The following is a 21,248-nucleotide window of genomic DNA, read 5'->3' as shown; positions in this document are numbered from 1 at the left end:
ATTAAAAACATTTTTTTTATATATTTTTGGGGGATATTTATTATAGCAAAAAGTAAAAATGAATGCTTTTTTCCAAAATTGTCGCTCTTTTTTGTTTATAACGCAAAAAATAAAAACCGTAGAAGTGATCAAATACCACCAAAAGAAAGCTCTATTTGTGAGGAAAAAAAGGACATCAATTTTGTTTGGGAGCCACATCGTACGACTGCGAAATTGTCAGTTAAAGCGACGCAGTGCCGAATCACAAAAAGTGCTCTGGTCAGAATGGGGGCAAATTCTTCCGGGACTGAAGTGGTTAACAACCATGTTGCTTACTGGTTAAGGAGTGGGCTGCTGCCTGCTCCTTAACAACCAGTACACGTTCCACAAATACCGCATGCCTGGACCACTACTTAATTTCCGCATGGACTTAAAATCCATTAACAGAAGGAAATAAATAATTAACGCTTTTTCATGTGGTACTCACTGAGCGTTTTCAGCGTTTCTTGGCAAAAGTCTACTGAATTTACAGCTTCAGGATTGCATGCGATATTTAGGCTAAATGTGTCCTGACACCTAAATATCTCATGCTCAAGTTGGAGCCCAGTAAATGGAGAGAGTGTACAGCACTGGATCGAGAATGGGCTCTAGTAAATAAAGGAGGGGGGGGGGCTACACACAGAAGGTTTTTTACCTAAATGCAAAGAATGCATTAAGGTAAAATCCTTTCACCTTTACAATCACTGTAAGACAACATAAGTGTTGTGCAAATGACACAGAACATCTCTGATTCTGAGATGATTAACAGGTATTTTTTCTCATATATCAAATCAATATAACAAAAAACACTTCCAGTGGTATATTTAACTGATCAAATGGTAACAAATAAAATGAGTTCATTAATAGGATTTACATACATGTTAAAATATATGTAATACATAATTGTATTTAATGATGCTCATTAAAAATTTGAGTGGAACTCAAGCTGTGTACAAGCTTAGTTCTTTTCGCGTGAAACGCGTCAACAGATCATCATTGCAATTTTGTCTGGCTCATGAGAAAGACATTTTTACAGCATCTTTTGTATTTAAGTGTGCGATCAATCTTTTCTTCTCTTCTTGAACTCAAGCTGCTTGCTGTGGGGGCACTCAAGGGGAAGGAGGGGCCAGGAGCACAGAAGAGGGACCCGAGAAGAGGAAGATCTGGGTCACTCTGTGCAAAACCACTTCACAGAGCAGGTAAGTATAACATGTTTGTTATTTAAAAAAAAAACAAAAAAAACTTTAAGTTAAAAATAAGAAAAGAAAATGATAACAGGTACTACCGATCATTAATAATAACTTTATTATACTTTTCTACCAAAAAACTGCTTTACCTGTTTATTAGATTTTTGTTTGTGTACACAGGCTGCGGCACAGTGAGTGTACATACCCGGCCCATTCTCAGCATCTGAAAGCTGTAAAGAATCAAACTGGGTGACTTGGGACAGGCCATCGTGTGTGGGAGTGACACAATCAGTGTCCTCCAATAGCCAAAACCCACACAAAGACAGGGGAAACAAAGTGGGGGGAAGATGACAGAGGTCTTTGTGATGTCATGCTGCAGTTTTCTAGAGCTTAAAGGGCCCCAACTGCTGGACATCCAATATAACCACATCACCCAGGTAGTTGACAACCAAAGAACTTCCTGCTTTGCAGTGAAAAAGATAGAAGACATGGGACCCAGCACATGATCATAGATTTATTTAGTAAAAAGGAGTTTTAACGTTTTATTTTTAACTTGTTGATCAGCTGGGTGGGGGGAAAGCATTATTATCAAAATGCAGGTTTAAGTATTTTTTTTGTTTGTGAGTCCCACATCAAAATATCCAGCAATTACCAAAATATAATTACAGAAATGTTATACTTCTACAATATTTCTATATAATTTCATTATACGGTTGCTTTGTTGTTATCAAGTAATGCAAAAACAGGTGTAAATAAATTCACCCAAACAGATTGGCTATTTGCAGTGCCTGGTTTGTTGGAAATGCCTCAGTGATTTGGTGGTCCTTGTAACATGTACAATGAAGCAAGGCCAATATACACACAGCATCGCTTGGCTTCACATGACAGAAAATAGTTTTTTTTTTAAATTGCTTCTCCAAAAATATTACAACTGAAACAGATGTTGTAAGAAAGTGTTTCAATGGTCGCTATTCCCTCCAGAAAACTCACAACTACAAAATAATGGTACGTCACTAAAATTACTGAACAATGCTATATAAAACTATATATATAAAACACTGCTTCTAAAAGATTTGTAAGAATCATGTATTTCACAGTATTGATTATTACACTATATGGATTAATAATATTAACTGCAGTGACACAAACATGTCAATGTAACAAGTCCCATCCATGTCATGTGATCACCAGGACATTATACTGAAACAAACATGTTGCACACCTCCCAACAGTCCTGGGTTTGTGAGGGACTGTCCTCGCAAAGACTCTGTCACTGTATACTGTGTCCATAGTAAATTCATATGTAAAATGGCTTCAGCATTTGCATATTAATATTATTAATATTATTGCCATGTGATTGCATATAAATGTTCTGCTGGCATGGTTTGCATATGAATGAGCTAAAGTGGCTATTTCATATGCAAATCCCACCTCCAGCTTATTCAAACTGGAGGGTTTTGCACTGGGAAGCTGGGCTGGCAGGGGGATTTGTGCTGATGGAGGTTTAGGGCTGTCAGGAGAAATCTATGCTGGGTGGGGGATGGGGGTTGATCTGTACTGTGGGGTTTATGTGCTGGGGGGATTTGTTGACCACTATTACCCCTGAATTCCACGCATTACACACACCTGACCCCTGCACTCTGTGTGTCACATGCTCCTTAAAACGGAGCTCCACCCAAAAGGGGAAGCTCCGCTTGTTTGTTTCCTCATCTGCCACATTTTGTACCTTTCCGGGGGAGGGGGGATTGGATACCTTTCAAAACCAGGTACTCGCTTCCACTTCCGGGTAAGATCACCGCAATTGTGCTGTGGCGATCTATGGCGATCTGTGGCGATCTATGGCATTTTCAGCCCCTCCTCCTTTTCCCTGCTGCCTTCTGGGAGACACACAGGTCCCAGAAGACAGCGGGACCATTCAGAAAGTGCAGCGCATTTGCAGTAGGAAACAGGCTGTGAAGCCACAAGGCTTCACTTCCTGTTTCCCTTAGTGTTAGCGCCTGCACCCGGAGCCAATGGACGGATCAGTTTGGGGTGCTGACATTGCAGGATTCCTGGACAGAAGTGTCCTTATATTAAAAGTCAGCAGCTACAGTATTTGTAGCTGCTGACTTTATTTTTTTTTGTACAGGATGGAACCCCTATTTAACCCTTCAACCCCTCTAAGAACTACACTCTGTGCATTATATTCCTAAACCCTGCACTTTCTGCGTTACCCACCTCTGAGCCCTGCAGTCTGTGTGTTGTGCACTGAAAACCCCTGCACTCTGTGTAATACACACTTCTGAGCCTTTCACTCTATGTGTTATGCACTACTAAGCCCTGAGGTCTGTGCATTATGCCCTCACACTCTGAGCTACGTGCTCCTGAGCACTGTATTATAGGACTTACACACTCTTGTTCCCTACACTCTGTGTGTTGGGCTTTGTATATACTAACATTTTTTTCGTTCAACCTGCGGCCTGAAAGGAAAAAAAAAATATGATCTTACAGATTCCTGCATCTACACAAGGGATGGGATCTCCCCCGCTGGGCTATTGTGTTCTGACAGCAGGGCCCCCCACCCCCCCATCCCAATATACTAATGAGTGCTGCAGCAGATGATCAGCATTGGCTGCAGTGGCTGATTGAATGGTGGTTTTTCATCAGGACAGTTCGACAGAAGCCAGTCTAACAATAAGCTTCTGTTGAACAGAGAGGGCTATACACAGATCGGAAATTGGCTGCATGTACCCAGCTTAACACACTCCTGAGCCCTGCATCCTGTGCATTATGCACTCTTGAACTACATTTCACACTCCTGACCAGTGTACTCTGTACGCTGGGTTTAATATGACATACTCCCCACCACTGCACCCTACGTACATTATATACTCCTGAAATCCTTTTTTAAGCATGTAATGAAATGGTTTCATTTTTTAAACCTGAAAGTGCCAAGGTTTGTACATGCCTGATAGACACTCACTTGGGGCACAGTCATTAAAACATATTTTGTGGGTAAAAGGACTACAGCATATGTGTACACAGTGAGTGGGCTCAACAGGTGAAACAATGCTCAGCAGAAAGTTTAAATTATGTTTTCTACATATTTAATGACAAAAGTGTTTGCAATGTGTTTTTCACTGTGTTTTTTTATAAGAGCTTTTGGTTTTGGCAGTATATCTTTAAACCACACCCACTTTTTTTTTTTTTACCCATTTGCAAGTTGTCATTCTTTGTCAAAGTTCAAACTTAACAAGTTCGGTACATTCATTGATGTACACAAATACATCAGGAAATTAAACATCCAGAGACATTTCATTGCTAATCCGGGTGGAACACAACGTCAGGTTGCCACCAATGATATTGTACATTCTGGTCTTGCCAACCCCCCCGTTTAATCCTCCATGTTCATTGGCCCCTTCCATTAATGTGTTCTGGGATCTAGTGCTCAAAGATCTAGAAAACCTACCCATCAAGAAAATAACACCCATATATTAAATTAGGATTGAAACAGTTGTGCGAATGGAAAAATATAGTTATTTGCCCAACGGATAAAGGGGATGGCATCGTCATTCTGGACAAAATCAATTACCAGAATGAAATGTCCAGACTACTTGGTGATGCTGACATATATACCAAGTTTCCTGCAGACCCCACAACCAAATACAAGAGAGAACTCACTGATTTGGTCAATAAGGGAGCAACTAATGGGATTTTGGATAATAAGGAAAAATCCTATCTTGTACCTGTCGCTCCCAGAATCCATATTCTTCATTACATTCCTAAGGTACGGTTAAGTGTACAACACAAAATGTCCCTCAGGTTTGATGGCTAGCAAAGGAGACCTCTTAAAGTATGTCTAAACCCAACCACTACAAAGCTCATATAAGATTTTGCTTTAAAAGTAATAATCAATATTTAAAAATATGCAACTTTCATTAAAATAACACCTGATGATTCCACAATGATGGAAGCAAATTAAAATGTGACCACAAATGTTACAATCTGTACAATCTCCGTGAGATTTGCCAAAACTTTGCACTGCGAGGCCCTAACTGGATATAAACTCAATGGAACCCTTTAAGATGGCCCACACACACACCGCACATAGCTGTTGGTAAATCTAAGGGGAATTGTACAGGGATTAAAAAGCTTAGTCAGAATAGGACCAAGAACAACGTACAGCACTCATTTTTATAATAACAAACATGCTATATAATTAAAATTACTTACGGTTTCCTGAATAGGTAGTCCACTATCAGCTTCTACTTTCAAGGAGGAAACCTTTGCTTCTGTGTTAACCTATACAGAGATCATATGAACATAATTTCCAGTATGAAATACAGCAAAGAAATATATGTGAAAGGGGAATTAAATCTAGTAAAATTCATTTTTGTTCTCATCTTTATATTTTCAAAATACACACATATATGAGCAGCTTCATCTGCTAAGGGACCTGCAATTCTGTTCAGGTGTACAAGTCATCCAAGCATACCTGTCAGGCAAAACATCCTAGTATTTAAACCTTCCTGTAGCTGCACCCTCCATTGCAGTTAAAGTGGTTCTAAAGTAAAAAAGTTTTTTTTTTATCTTAGGGCAGGTTCACACCAGGTGAAGGAAAGGGGGGCTTTGTGCAGGTTTTCCGCACCATGTTCAAAACGCTCTACAGCAGGTTCCAATACATTGTTAATGGCACCCCATACAAATCACAGTACCATGCAATGTGGTGTAGTGTGTTTTTCAAAAGAAGTGCATGCACTACTTTTTGCGCATTCTAAGGCAATTTGCAGCCCATTCAAATGAATAGGCTGTCAAATCCCACAGGATTGCGGATCACGTTCTTGTACGATTCTGGTGTGAACCGGCTCTTAAAGCATTCTCTGCATTAAGGTTAAAAAAACTCCTCACTACTTGTCCCCTTAAACACTTACAGTACCTGTCTTTCACAATCCATTGCTGTCCCTTCTGCAGTACTGCTCTTCCTGGTCTCGAAAGAGACACAGGCAGCAGTGGGAGCCATAGGCTCCTTGAACTGTCAATCAAATCCTGTAAGGAGGAAGCTGGGGCATGGCCGAGCCTGACTGTGTGTGTGTGGATTTATGCCCAGCTTGGTAGTCCACCCACATGGGTGCTACACTTCATTACACAGCCTGCTGAGTGGGAACCCGCAGGAAAGCAGGATCGGACATCGATGGCAGAGGATTCTAGAAGAAGAGGTAAGGCACTGCTCTGTGCAATACCATTCCAAAACTCAGGTATGCAACATCTGTTTTATTTTAATTAAGAAAAGAAAAATGCCTTTACAATCACTTTAAGTAAAATACTCAGGTCTAGGACCCACCCCAGCATGTGATTGAGGTAATTTCTGCTCTCTTCTTCCCCTCCACTCTGAATACTGTTATCCAGGAGATAACCTGGTGCTGATAATAAGTTTCAGCCACTTATGCCAGCTGTATGTAAAACAATTATAACAAGGTAGTAAACTCTTCAAAAAAAAAAAAAATCTGATTCCCCTGCAAGGTAATGTCATAATGTGCTCATATGCATTGCATACTAGCACATTATGAAAGACTTTCTGTAAAACCAATCCCTCCAGAGGTGCGCTGTTACTGCTGACAGGGCTTCCATCTTCAACCAGTCTCCCTTCTGGGTTTGTGGGCTTCGGCCGTTTGAATGACTGACAAGCAATGATGTGACTCCCACTCATGCACATGGGAGTCACAGTTGTGGCACAGCACTCTCAATGGATGGTACACTCGAGTATACCACACATGCGCCAGTGACGTCACCGGCCGCAAAACATGGAAATATATGGTGCACGTTTACGAGATATTCATTTTACCTACAGATAATCTTACCTTTGGGAAAAAGTGACAACGTGGAGTTTACTATTGATTTAAAGCTGAATCCTGGGAATCAGGCAAAAAGGACCTTTGTAGTGCCTCTACATTGCTTAAGACTAAAGTGCTACAATTAAGAGCGATACATACCTTACTCTCTACAACAGCATGCTCCCTCAATCTAAGCAGTAGGTCCTGCACTGCCTTCTATTTTAGGCATTCCAGCCTCCTCCATGTAGAGCACAATACAGGTTAAATAGCACAGGCTGGAGCTTGGGGGAGAAGAGGACCATGTTGGAGCAGCTTGGAAGGTAGATAATACTGTTGCTTTGTATCTCCCACTAACTTCATGAGCAGTTAACCCTTGCAGTGTGCTCAATGCTCCTCCTTATTCTCCTCACAGTACTGAGCAATTCGAGTGCACTAAGCAAACAAGTATAAACCTGTCTTATTTAAAAAAAAAAAAAAAAAACTTTGAGTTTATAATCACTTTTTAAAGTTGCAAGTAAAGGCTTCCACTGCTAACTTCTAAAATTGCTAGTTCCTCAGCAGTAACATTTTTCATTGAGTTCGTATCCTGGTGTCTGGGAGATGGAGTGGGGCTGAGGGTCCCAGTAGAGCCCACTTCAGTGTTCCCACTGTGAATTTTGAGGAGGACTTGCTCTACATTGCCTATAGATACAGAGATCAGTGAGAGCTTGTTTTAAATATCATTTACTGCTTGTTACAATTATGTAAACAATTCATGTTCATAGCATGCCCACAGGTGTATTTTGATTCTATGCATTATATGCCACCTTTCAATTCAAATTAAAGGCATTTGCATGCCCATCCCTGGCAGGTAAAGGATTACTGAGCGTATAGTAATTTGAAGCCTTAAAGCGGAGCTCCGCCCAAAAGGCAAAGCAGAGCTCCATCCAAATAGGGGAAGCTCCGCTTGTTTGCTGTCTTTGCTCCCCCCCCCCCCCCCCCCCCCGCTGCCACATATGGCACCGTACAGTATTTATAGCTGCTGACTTTGTTTTTTTTCCAGGCTGGAACTCCTTCTTTAAAGATCAACAAAAATAACTTTTAATGCACATGATCTTTTTTTTCCCTTATAAAATTACATAAAATTTAAATTACCATTAGAAGATGGATACAGTACACAATTCTTCTTTCTACAGTAAATTCTATTTCATCGACAATAAGTGTTGCAAGCAGAACCCCACTGCTTAAAGTGTATGTATAGCCATTTTGTCATTCTGGGATAGAGATTAGAAGTCCTCTCAAATTTAGTTTATTGTTGTTTTTGTCCCTCCTTGAGAGATTGACCCTCTCTATTTACCCTACTGACCAATGTCACAGAGATAGAAAGTCATTGCAAATCCATCATTTTAGAGTTGACTGACAAACAAAGGGGAAAAAGGATACAAGAAGTCCCCCCCCCCCACCAAAAGAGACAAGAGTTGGAAGACAACCACCCCATATTGGTGCAACACCACCATGAAACAGTAGGAAAAGATGACTTGTCCACAAGGATACCCAGTGATGTAAACAAAACCCGTCAAGGAAGATCCCTACAGGGCCCGTTTACTTGATATTGGACATGGTGGGACTACAAGTCTTCAGAACTGCCCGATGTAGCAAAGTGTCCACAGATCTTTGAGCAAGGGGAAGGAACCAGATAGCCAAGAACAATTACCAATTACAGTGGGAACCCCTGTAGACCAACTGCTATTGGAAAACAGACTAGATTTCCAGACAAGAGGGAAGCCCTGAGGCAAAAGTGCTTCCATGATGGGGGGGGGGGGGACTATTCCAGAGACCCTAAGAGACTAAAAGGTTTATATCAGGGACCATAAGATCCACTGCACCCTGTTCAAAGACAGGGTCAGAGGCTATGCCATGGCTCTGAACAGGAAAAGCACTCTGTGGCTAACAAGCACAGAACAGGAAGGCCTGGAAAAATCGTCACAATGCAGAATCCAGTGGCTGAAGGTCACATTTCAGGCTAGCCTCTGCACGCCAGAGGCGTACTCGCAAAGTGAGCCCTCAGAGTCCGTGTCACACCTGAGACTGTGCCACGGTTCTGAACCTTAAGTTAGATCTGTGGCTAACTTAACCAGCACACTCAGACTTGGAAAGCACCACAATGCAAAGCCCATTGCCAAAGCAGAGGGGTATCAAGGGTCTTATTTGAAGCCATTTATGAAAAAACAAAAGGTTAGGAAAACCTATAGTTTACTTTATTCAGTAAAGCTAAGGAAAAGGTATCCAACCTGTTAGGACACCAGCAAAAGGCATGATGGTAACAGGCAGGGTTGTATGGAAAACCTTTGTAGATGACATCTTATAACCCCAACTGTTTCAGAATTCCTAAGTTCTTGTGTCGCTCAATCCTATGTAAAAAAAACTTTGAAATACTGTGTAGCTAGTGGGTAGGATTCAAACTACTCAGCTTTCTTTGTCATACAGTGTAATAGAATAGGTAGACTATTTTCTTATTTTGATTGGCACACTTATTACACTAGGAACAGGTGTTTGCAGAAAACAAGTTTTGCTTCTTTAATTCCTTCCTGCCCACATATTCACCAATAGCCAAGGTTACTATTAAGTTCTGTTTGTTTTGTGAAATTAAGAGTTTTTTCATTTTTAGGCAGGGCGTGTCTGTATTTCCTCATGGCACAGATCCCCCTTGAGGTCTATTAGATTTGACCCTTGGTGTGCTGTAATGGTACAGAAATAATTTCCAACATTATCCTGTGCATACAGTAGGTGTTAAAGATCATTGCTCATCTAACTAGTTAGGTTGATCAAAGAGTAACTGCATTTTGAATAAATATAATTGGTAATATACATACACACTGCTCATTACAGCCTCTCCCTGCAAGAAGGTCAAGCAGTATTCAACATTCTTTGGGACTACAGGCTGTTGCCTTCTACCTTAAAGAATCCGGTAGATATTCATTGTTACTTCAGGAGTTTATTTTATTGAGTCTAGAATTTTTGCTCACACATAATTTTTTCATGTTTGACAGGTGCTATTATCTTCAGAGATGCGGTGCCTCTATGGGGGCAAAATTTTAGCCCTCATTGGCCAACCCTTATATGGGGTGGTGGGAGAGGACCTGCATCTTTGGACATAATGGATCCCCCGCCATTTGTACACCATTTTCTATTGTTGTTACATAGATGATCTGCTGTTCATTGTATCCAATCACCAAATAGATATTGATGTGCGGCTTAACTACTTGAATGACAATGAACTCAATTTAAAATTTACGGGCCATTCCCATGCCAGATCCATGGCATGACCTGTTTGAATCTGGTATACAGTATATTTGTAAAACAATATGTGGTCATTTAGCTATGACTAAGCAACAATGGTGTTGTGAAACGTGTCAGTTTGTCCTGCTTATGTTGTCACATGAACGGTGACTATTCGTTACAATAAAGGCCTTTACCGGAGTGCGGCTGTCCAGAATCCATTTCTTCAACAGTGTTTACAGCCTGTTGAAAGCTAGCGGCCTATGCAATATAATATTTGGGGGTTTGAACTAAACTCTACCCCTAAAATGTTATTTAGAAGCAGCATCTGCTCCATTTTTTTGCTTAAAAGTGTGGTGCAAGCATTATATTTGCATCACGCTTTATAAATTCCTCCCCTTGCGAATACAAGGTACACCCAAAAGGGTTTAGCCAAACACCTTGGACAAACCTCTAACACCATGGACATTTATCCTACACAGTGCCTGAAAGGTTATACAAGTACTGGAGATAAAGTAGTTAATCTGATGCATAAGAAAATCAAACCTGGGTAATCATTTTTAAGCAGGGTGTGAGATGTTAGAACACAACGAAAAAACAAATGTCATTTGTCTAACTATAAATAGTTATATTAAAAGCCCAAACCAATATAATCTCATCATCATTATTTTGTAATTTTTTTTTTCTGCAGCCTTTACAACTAGTAGTTCTTACAGGTGTGCTCATCCACTACAGCAGGGGTAGGCAACCTTTAGGAGGTGCAGTTCTACATTAAGAACATGGAGGAGATCAAAGATCTCAAGGGTGCGCCTTTTTATTTCTTTATAGAAAAAGATTTACTAGGAAGCTCCAATAACAAGTAAAGACCTAGAATTTCTTCCGTGGCCACGAACCAAAGCATAGTGACCACAGTGTGTGCACAACCCCAGCGGTTGTCTCGGCAGCCTAAAGGGGAGTGGTTGGGAGGTGGTAAAACTCCAACTCAGCTGAGGGGTTTTAATAACCCCCAACCACTAGTGTGAACAAGCCCTAATGCACAGACCACTTTACAAAGTACCACCAAAATGACCACTTCTGCTCGGGCAATTACTTCCTATCCATATTCCTCACAATCGAGATCTCCCTTACTTCCCTTAACCTCCCTGTCAGCCTACTCCCTCAGTACAGATTCCCTGTCCAGCATAGACCAACCAGCTTTCCAAAAGAGAACCCCCCACACAGTACAAACCCCCCTTCCCAGTTTAGGTGCCTCAATATAGAGAACTCCTCATCCCTTCCCTCCCACCCCCCAGGGTACAAAACTGCAAGAACAGAAGACACTCAGCTCAGAGCGACGATTCAGGAGTAGGGGAGGCGACTGGCGCTGAGCTACCTCTCTCACTGAAGCAGCAGCACAGCAGCCCCAGTGAGCCCACACCTGTAGTGCTGCTGCTTCAGTGAGAGAGTAAACTCAGTGCCAGAGCAAGTCGGCTCCACTGCTCTGCCCTGCCGGCTCTCTACTTTGCTGCTTCACTCGCCCGGCTTCCTCATCATACGTTTTGACTGCCGGGCTCTAGGTGTCCCTGATCCACCTGCCCGCCCGGCTTTCTCTCTCTGATCTGCCTGCTGGGCTTTCTCCTTTCCCGATCCAACAGCCGCCGCAGCTCCAGTGAGCCCATACCTGCTGCTTCAATGAAAAACTTAGCTCAGTACCTGAGCAACTCTTCTCCCCTGTGTCGCCTATCTGGCTCTCTTCCTTTGTTGCCCCACCCGGCCAGTTCTCGCCTTCCTGATCTGCCCCAACCCCTCCCCCGGCTCTCTCCTTCTTGAGCTGCCCATCTGGCATGCTCCTACTGTGAGTCGTCCGCTCGACACTCTCCTTCTCCACCCCGGACTTCTCACCACCGGGGAGAAGCAGTTTAGCCCCAGGTCAGCAATGCAGAGACTCAATCTACTCGTCACCTGGCCGCGATCGACAGGTTGCCGACCTCGGCACTACAGTATCTAACATTGTATAATAAGACCTCCTTATTTTCTTATATGTGCAACATTTGTCAACTGAACCATCTTACCAATAACCCCCACCTTCACTCCCTTTCAAATCTTTTGGAGTATCTAATAGAAGTGAAAAAGTAAAATAGCTAGCCTGTGAGTATATGTAATCTAGTGTTATTACAAGACATTGCTAGGCTCAAGGTACAGACTTTTATATGACCCTGCCATACTTACAGCACTTGTTTAATATATTGGTGGTCCAAAAGTCAGAGTGATTAAATTATTTCACTATTCACTCTAAATAGTGGTGCCAGAAGTCTTGCATGTATATGTGCATAACTGCACCATTAATTCGCTGCACCTGCGCTAAGACCAATGCCCATCGGGGCAGTGTGAAAGAGCCCTCACAGGTATGCCTTGTTTGAATTGATGCTTTTCCTGACTTCTCAGACCCGTCGTCCTCAAGTTAATGCTGGTTTCCTCCAGGGTAAAAAACAAAACAGCCATAGGTCTGAGGCCGCGTACACACGGGCGGACTGTTCGCCCAACCTTGTCCGCTGAACAGTGTTTGGGCGGACAGTCCGCTCGTGTGTGGGCTTTCAGCGGACAGTTTCAGCGGACAGTTGGACGGACAAAGTCTTTCGGAAATTCCCAAAAACTGTCCGCTGAAACTGTGTTTGAGCGAACAGTCCGCCCGTGTGTGGGCCTGTCCGCTGTACTTTCGAAATGAGCGGACTGTTCCCGCTCGGAAAGTCCGCCCATTTCGAGCGCGTGTACAGGTAGGCGGGGCCCGCGAAGGAGACGTCGCGGGCTCCGCCGCCTGGAATGGGCTTAAAGGGGAACCCCAACGCCGAAAAAAATCGGCGTGGGGGTTCCCCCAAAGTCCACACCAGACCCTTGTCCGAGCACGCTACCCGGCCGGCCAGGAAAGGGGGGCGAGCGAGCGCGCCCCCCCTCCTGAGCCGTACCAGGCCGCGTGCCCTCAACATGGGGGGTGCCTTGGGGAAGGGGGGGGCCGCGCGGCCCCCCCACCCCAAAGCACCTTGTCCCCATGTTGATGAGGACAAGGGCCTCTTCCCGACAACCCTGGCCGTTGGTTGTCGGGGTCTGCGGGCGGGGGGCTTATCGGAATCCGGGAGCCCCCTTTAAGAAGGGGGCCCCCGGATACCGGCCCCCCAACCTATGTGAATGAATATGGGGTACAATGTACCCCTACCCATTCACCTGTGAAATAAAGTACAAAAAAAAACACAACACAGGGAAAAAATATTTTATTGCACAGCTCCGGGGGTCTTCCGTCTTCGGGGGTCTTCTCGCCGGACTCCTCCGCTATCTGTGTGTAGCTCTTTTACTAGCGGAGGAGCCCGGCTTTCTTCCTCCCCGCCGCCGGCCTCTTCTCCCGACTTCGGGGGTCTTGTCCCCCTCTTCGGTTCTTCTGCCGGGCCACCGCGCCTTCTTGTAGCTCTTTTACAGGCGGTGGCCCGGTCTTCTGTCGCCGCTGTCGTCGCCGCCGCCGCCTTCCGTTCTTGTTCTTCTTCTTGTTCTTCTTCTTCTTCTTCTCCTGGAGATGTTGACTCGACGAGCTCTCCGGCCGGAATGCCAGAGCCGCGCTGTGCGGTCACTTATATAGTGACAATGGGGCGGTGTCACATGGTATATGTCACATGGGTTGGTCACATGGGTTGATGTCACATGGGGACTATGACATCGTAAGGGGGCGGGGTCACCATGTGACCAACCCATGTGACATATACCATGTGACACCGCCCCATTGTCACTATATAAGTGGCAGCGGAGCGTGTCCCTGGCATTCCGGCCGGAGAGCTCGTCGAGTCAACATCTCCAGGAGAAGAAGAAGAACAAGAAGAAGAACAAGAACGGAAGGCGGCGGCGACGACAGCGGCGCCAGAAGACCGGGCCACCGCCTGTAAAAGAGCTACAAGAAGGCGCGGTGGCCCGGCAGAAGAACCGAAGGCGGCGACAGAAGAACGGAAGGCAGCGGCGACAGAAGACCGGGCCACCGCCTGCAAAAGAGCTACAAGAAGGCGCGGTGGCCCGGCAGAAGAACCGAAGAGGGGGACAAGACCCCCGAAGTCGGGAGAAGAGGCCGGCGGCGGGGAGGAAGAAAGCCGGGCTCCTCCGCTAGTAAAAGAGCTACACACAGATAGCGGAGGAGTCCGGCGAGAAGACCCCCGAAGACGGAAGACCCCCGGAGCTGTGCAATAAAATATTTTTTCCCTGTGTTGTGTTTTTTTTTGTACTTTATTTCACAGGTGAATGGGTAGGGGTACATTGTACCCCATACTCATTCACATAGGGTGGGGGGCCGGTATCCGGGGGCCCCCTTCTTAAAGGGGGCTCCCGGATTCCGATAAGCCCCCCGCCCGCAGACCCCGACAACCAACGGCCAGGGTTGTCGGGAAGAGGCCCTTGTCCTCATCAACATGGGGACAAGGTGCTTTGGGGTGGGGGGGCCGCGCGGCCCCCCCCTTCCCCAAGGCACCCCCCATGTTGAGGGCACGCGGCCTGGTACGGCTCAGGAGGGGGGGCGCGCTCGCTCGCCCCCCTTTCCTGGCCGGCCGGGTAGCGTGCTCGGACAAGGGTCTGGTGTGGACTTTGGGGGAACCCCCACGCCGATTTTTTTCGGCGTTGGGGTTCCCCTTTAAGCCCATTCCAGGCGGCGGAGCCCGCGACGTCTCCTTCGCGGGCCCCGCCTACCTGTACACGCGCTCGAAATGGGCGGATTTGCCTCCTCCTTACGTGGGCGAGTCCGTTCATTTCAAAAGTTGAGCGAACTGTTTGGCAAACAGTTTGCTGAAACAGTCCGCTCGTGTGTGGGCAAGTCCGCTCATGCAAATTTTGAGCGGACTGTTTGACGAACAAGGTTGGGCAAACAGTCCGCGCGTGTGTACGCGGCCTAATAGTTCCCCTGAACCAATGGGCCCTATTTCATTGCAAATTTTTTTGTCTGTATGGTTAAAGAGACCCAGATGTAATAATACTGTTTCTACGCATCCAGGAGCTTGGCTTGTGAGCTCAGAACACGAATCCTACATATTTGATGTAAAATCTGCTTGGTTGAAATGCTGTCCCCCAAATCATGTTGAATTAAAAAAGGCATATGACAGAGTTTTTTTTATAGAGATTATAGAGCCATAGCATTTTTCTAATTTTATTTGATGTTTTAAAAATACAATTGTCTGTATAATATGTTGTAATATGTTCAGATTGACATTTCAAATCACTAAAAGGAATCTGGACCTGCTAGGTAACTCAGTCAGCAATGATTGATCATATACCTCTTTAACCTAAACAGCAAAAATAAGCACTTAGCTTTCTAATAACAGGTGTTGTGTATGAAATTCAAGCAACATCCTAGCTTACTGCTCAGATCTCACTTACGTAATAAATCAATCACTTTCTAGGCTTATAATTATGCCTGTGTAATACATATAACTATATAACTAATAAGTGTATTCTAAAGAAACTCTAGTGACATGCAACAGGGTAACTTGCCAAAACACTGCAAGAAATATGTTTTGTGCTACTTCACAAAATTGTATTATGTCTTTTTTTTTTCACTGATTCTTTAGTGACATCTGTCACACTAATAATGTAGTCAGATCTTCATGAATCCAAGTACTAAAATAGCAATTCTAACAATAAAAATATTTACAAAAAGTGTTCCTGTAAATTATAAAAATAACTTACCATCTGTAGTCTGATTGATGGTGTTCTACTAAGTTGCTGTCCAACTGGGCTGAAACCACCTGCAAAAAAAAATAAATAAAAAAGGACAAAAATTGTTTTTGTTTTTTGTCATGTTGGACCTAGTCAGTAGTTTAATGTTTTGAAAACAATGCATACTTGTGGAAGGATCACTAGAGCTGTCACATACAAAAGCATGGTGAGCATCATCAATCAACAGCCACAACGTCGAACTTCTAAGTACTCAACTTGTAGACTATTGAGGATGGTATCCTGTTGTCCACACCTAAATTACTCACTCTAGGTTAAAGTTGTAGAACACATTTTGGGTCCCAATATTCTGAGATCTATCAAAAATAAATACAAATTGAATCCACGCTAATATGCAAACAATCATGAAAGTGTACCATGATTTATCTAAAACAAAATGAAGCAGCTACATGTATACAGAATTATTTTGTTAAAGCAATATAAAGTAATGGTCAAGTCCAGCGCTGTTAATGAAATATAGGTAAAGTGCTACAACCAATAAAAGACTGTATGCAATAACAAAGTATCTTTATAAATATATACTGTGATAATCCAAATAAACAAAGTATCTGTGTAAATATAAACAGTGCTAGTCAAAATATGGACGTAATTAAACAATAATCAATAAAGATATATATTGTGCAAAGAATATTAAGTCCCATCTGTACACAGAAATAAGGCATCATCTGGGGAATGGCCTTATGATGATGCCTTAAGGCGAAACGCGTCGGGCGAGACACCAGAATTGCCTGGATTTTAATATGCATGCCTTTTATGTCTTCTCACATGTGAGTACCCATTTTTTATTGAATAAAAATTTTTTATATAACGGTAATACACTATGTGGCTCCATTTCCTCCTTTTTGGTATATGTAACCTAGGAGAGACTCACAGTGTATACCTGGCTACAATATTTTGGAACCCTTTACAATCCACATATGGAAGAGTCTAATTCAAACGTCTGATGTGTATGGAAGTTTGGAGATATAACATCCCCAGGAGTGATTACACAGTTAAGTGTTAATGACTCAGTGGGCATAAGCCTAGTTGGGTCCATCGCTTCCGGTAAGCCTCATTCCATAAGGTGGTGGTTATCTTCAGTCAAATCACTTGTTTTTCCAGTATCTACGGCACTCTTTGGACTCTTCATGGACTTATAGTATTTTTTTTTTTTTTTTACTATTGCTTCTATTATGGTAGATAGTTTTAGTGTCACCACCCACTTTTTGAGTTTTTACAACACCTATTTGGATTTTCTGTGTACAGATGGGACTTAGTATTCTTTGCACAATATATATCATTATTGATTATTGTTTATTTACATCCATATTTTGACTATCACTGTTTATTATTACACAGATACTTTATTTGGATTATCACAGTATAGATTTATACAGATACTTTGTTATTGCATACAGTCTCTTATTGGTTGTAGCACTTTACCTATATTTCATTAACAGCGCCGCACTTGACAATTACTTTAAATCACTAACAGATGTCCTTGGGGGCCATGGCAAATGTTTTCTTTGTTTTATGCTATGGACTGTTGGTGACTCAAACCTGATCAAACTATTCCTAGGTGTCCCTGTCTCATGTATGTATTTTACGACTGCCAATACCAGTTGAGCCTATCCCCCTTACTTATACACACACACATCCAAACACTTTAGCATTGCACTAATCTACCCCACTACTCCAGCCAAGAACCCCTGTCATGCAGAAGAGTAGTTCCCTAACAAGCGTACTGCACAAAAAAATGTGTAATTAGATTTTCCAAGTTAACAATCTGATTCAAATCTTGCTTGTGGGTCAGCTACAGGAAGAAAATCTCCTATTGCTATTGAAACTAGATAAGATAAATTAGACTTTAGCATTGTGTTAGTGTTTGTATGAAAGTTTTAAGCCTAGTTAAAACCACTAGTTTTGAATGAAAATATACCTGACAACTCAGATCAGAGCCATTGTACTAACAATACAATGTTAGTACAGCAATCTCTCCTGCTGAGCTGTTGTGTTCCAACAGGGGGACAGAACACTCCAGTCAGTGCGCTCAGCTATTGGCAGAGAGCACTGGATCGGGAGCAGGTTGGCTGCTGGTTTTACAGCATGCTCGTCCAACAGAAGCCGGCCAAACTCTCGGCTTCTGTCAGACCAGCTGACATACACATGGGCCGACATACACATTTTTATTGAACCGACCGATGTCGCCCGATATTCGGCCGGTGTGTACTAGGCTTAAGTAGCTCAGTGATTGGCTTCACTTGTTGCACTGAATGGCCAGATGAGGTGAAAATCTAATGTTTTTGGAGATACTGTCAGTTATACATCCTGGGGAAAATAGGATAGGTTAAAAAGACTTTGTTCGATTGCCAATATTCCCTCCCAATGAGCCAGCGCTGAAGTTACCTGCAGTACGATTCCCCCATATTGCTACATAGGCTTACACCTATACAGTATGGTTGCCCAATGTGACTATTCATATTTAGCCAGCCAGCCAGCCAGCACAGATGACCAAGTGCTTTCAGATCATGCCTACACATCCAACTAGCCTCCCATGTCTATGACTGGCTTTACAGCGTGTGTAAATAATTGTAGCTTCCATGAGTTTTAAACCATTATTAACAAGTTTTGCAACAAGGTAACCCAACAGGGACTTGCTACATTAACCACAAATACATCCAATCAATGACATATAAGTAGATTTATACATTAATATGCCAATAAACGTGCGCCTACAATGACCACAAGCACAAACAAATGAAGGATCAATGTAGAAAAAGTGAGTAGTGATCCCAATTAGTTACATTTCATACACATGCTCATTAGATGTGATTAGGTATTAAACTAACAATTGCTGTCATTATCCTATATATTTACAGATTTGTGTTAACCTCCATAGCAGGCATCTCCAAACTATGGCCCTCCAGCTGTTGCAGAACTATGTGTCCCATGAGGCATTTAAAACTCTGACATTCACAGATATGACTAGGCATGATGGGAATTGTATTTCCTGAACAACTGGAGGGCCCTCCATTGGAGACTCCTACTCTATAGCATGAATATGTTGCATCAACCTAACCTTTTTTTTTACTTCATGCACAATCAAAAAACTACAAAAAAAGGTGATGAGGCATTTCTCAAGCACAATAGGTTAAAAACAATATGTCAATTCAATCACAACCAAATATCGGAATAAGTCTGTAGTATTTCCACAGGAAGCACTTCTAAAACAGCTTTATTATCAGCGTCTTAATACTGGCAGAATAAGCTTATGGACATATTCTAATGTTTACCAATAGCAAATTTGATGAATAAAGGCTACGTCATTCAGCAGCAATGACAAGTCTCAAATATTTACCATGTTCTACCAAATCAACACTATTGTCCATTTTTCTAGAGCAAAGTCCATGTAAATAATCTGGTATATGGGAAAAAGATGGTTTAAAAACATAGAAACAAATCATTTATATTCTGCTTCTTTTATGAAGTGAATGCTTGAATAGACTAAAAGGAAAATCAGCTTTATTGAAAAAATAGTTTATTTAACATCATCATTTTATGTACTTGCAGCAGTAATGTCCAAAAGCAAAGAGAAGAAACAGCCTACCTTCCCCCAGCTCTTTGGCACATTTCCTGTCACTCATGCCCAAAATATCAAGTTGAAATTTACACACAAGCAAACTGAAGCAGTGATGCATCCCTTTCATAACTCCAACCTCTCTAAAGCTACGTTCCAGGATTTAATAAAAGATACTTACTGTGTAATCTGAGAGTGATGCTACTGCTATTCCCTTTCTTTAGAAAACCCATAGTGCTGTGGGTATTCTGTATTACAGTACGTATTAAAGGGATTTTTTATCCCAGCATTTCATATTCCTGATATGTGCCTGCCTTACCATAGACTTGTATGGAGAAGTCTCCTGTACTCATTGTATTGCTTGCTTTGTGTGAAATCCCTGATGTTCCTGTCAGTCCCTCTGCTTTCCTATTAAAAACTGACCACGTTAGGCATGAAAGAACAGCATGGTCAGGTTTCAAGCTATGCTGGGAATTCAGCCTGTTCTCCTCCAATGATCAGACTTGTCCAGACATGCCCATGCTGCACAGCCTTTCACTGGGAAGACCAGTGTACTGTTGATTCCCTTCCCCTCAGCTTTTATACAGCTGAGAACAGAGGGAATGTAATCACTGTTAAGAAAAGGGCAAGAAGGTCTTGATGATATATTTTTTTAAATCTATACACAACTGTTTTACCTTTCCTTTCAATTTTAAATTGAATAGGTTGTTTTATAAGTTGGTAGTTTACAATCACTTTAAATGTTTATTTGTACAAAGCTTGCACTAAGAATACATGTATACATTTTGCGCTCTATACTGTAACCACCATGTAATATATTTATACAGTATGTATATAACACATAAGTTTGCAAACAGCTTACATCAGCTTACAAACTTAAAATTTTTTTACCCAATACGATCATAGTTTTTCTTTAAAAAAAAAATAATGTCCCTTCCTCTCTCCCAACACTATAGTCTGAGCATTTTTTTTTTGGATCTAACTGATAGAATATATTGAAAGTGCAAATATATAATCGTAACTGAAGGTCTTAAACAGCCATTCTGTTTAATAAAAAAACCTGAGAAGGTTCAGCTCTTGTGTTTAATGACAATTTTGCTGTCTGGATTTCAAATAAATAGGTCACATGCTTCATTTTCTGCTATAGACCCCCAAATATATGGCACATTACATTTTTTCTTATAAACACACCAAAAATGAAAAATCTGAATCGCTTTCATAGTAAAACAAACTTGTTTTACAGAGGTCAGCAACACCAACAAAAACTTCATGAAAAAAATTATATTTTCTATTTTGCAAACAGTTGTTATAAAACAGAAACTCAGGGTTGTCCTCCAGTGAAACTCCTGTTAGAAACCAAAATAAACATTTTTAGTCAAGACTCAAAGTATTAGACTTACTAAAATATATATATATATATATATATATATATATATATATATATATATATATATATATATATATTTATATTAATATTACACACACACATCTGATGATGCACTCCTCATGCAGGGGGGCGTGACTGGATGTGTGATGCGTGAGGTGCGATGAGCAGCGAGGAGTGAGAGGATGCTGTGAGATCCCCCTCCACCTCCTCTATGAGTTGACACGCCGGGGAGTTTGAATGATCCTCCCCTCGCTTTATGCGGAACAGTGTGGGCTAGCTGAGTGCTACGAGGTTCCCCG

General features: G+C 42.3%; 1 protein-coding gene across 1 annotated transcript in view; it reads right to left on the bottom strand.

The window, feature by feature from the left end:
• AHI1 (Abelson helper integration site 1) overlaps window positions 1-21,248 on the bottom strand; it is a 420,928-nt gene that overhangs the window by 39,296 nt on the left and 360,384 nt on the right. The window contains exons 20-21 of the mRNA XM_077486810.1: window positions 15,959-16,017; window positions 5,418-5,486 (exon numbers count right to left, since the gene is read on the bottom strand). Of these exons, the coding sequence (XP_077342936.1) occupies window positions 5,418-5,486; window positions 15,959-16,017 (128 nt within the window). The remainder of the gene's footprint in view (window positions 1-5,417; window positions 5,487-15,958; window positions 16,018-21,248) is intronic.

This window comes from Lithobates pipiens, unplaced genomic scaffold (genome assembly GCF_037356315.1).
Source record: "Lithobates pipiens isolate NorthernLeopardFrog02 unplaced genomic scaffold, aLitPip1_a1.2 Scaffold_18, whole genome shotgun sequence".
NCBI classification, from domain to species: Eukaryota; Metazoa; Chordata; class Amphibia; order Anura; family Ranidae; genus Lithobates; species Lithobates pipiens.
This window is presented reverse-complemented; position numbering and strand designations above follow the sequence as displayed.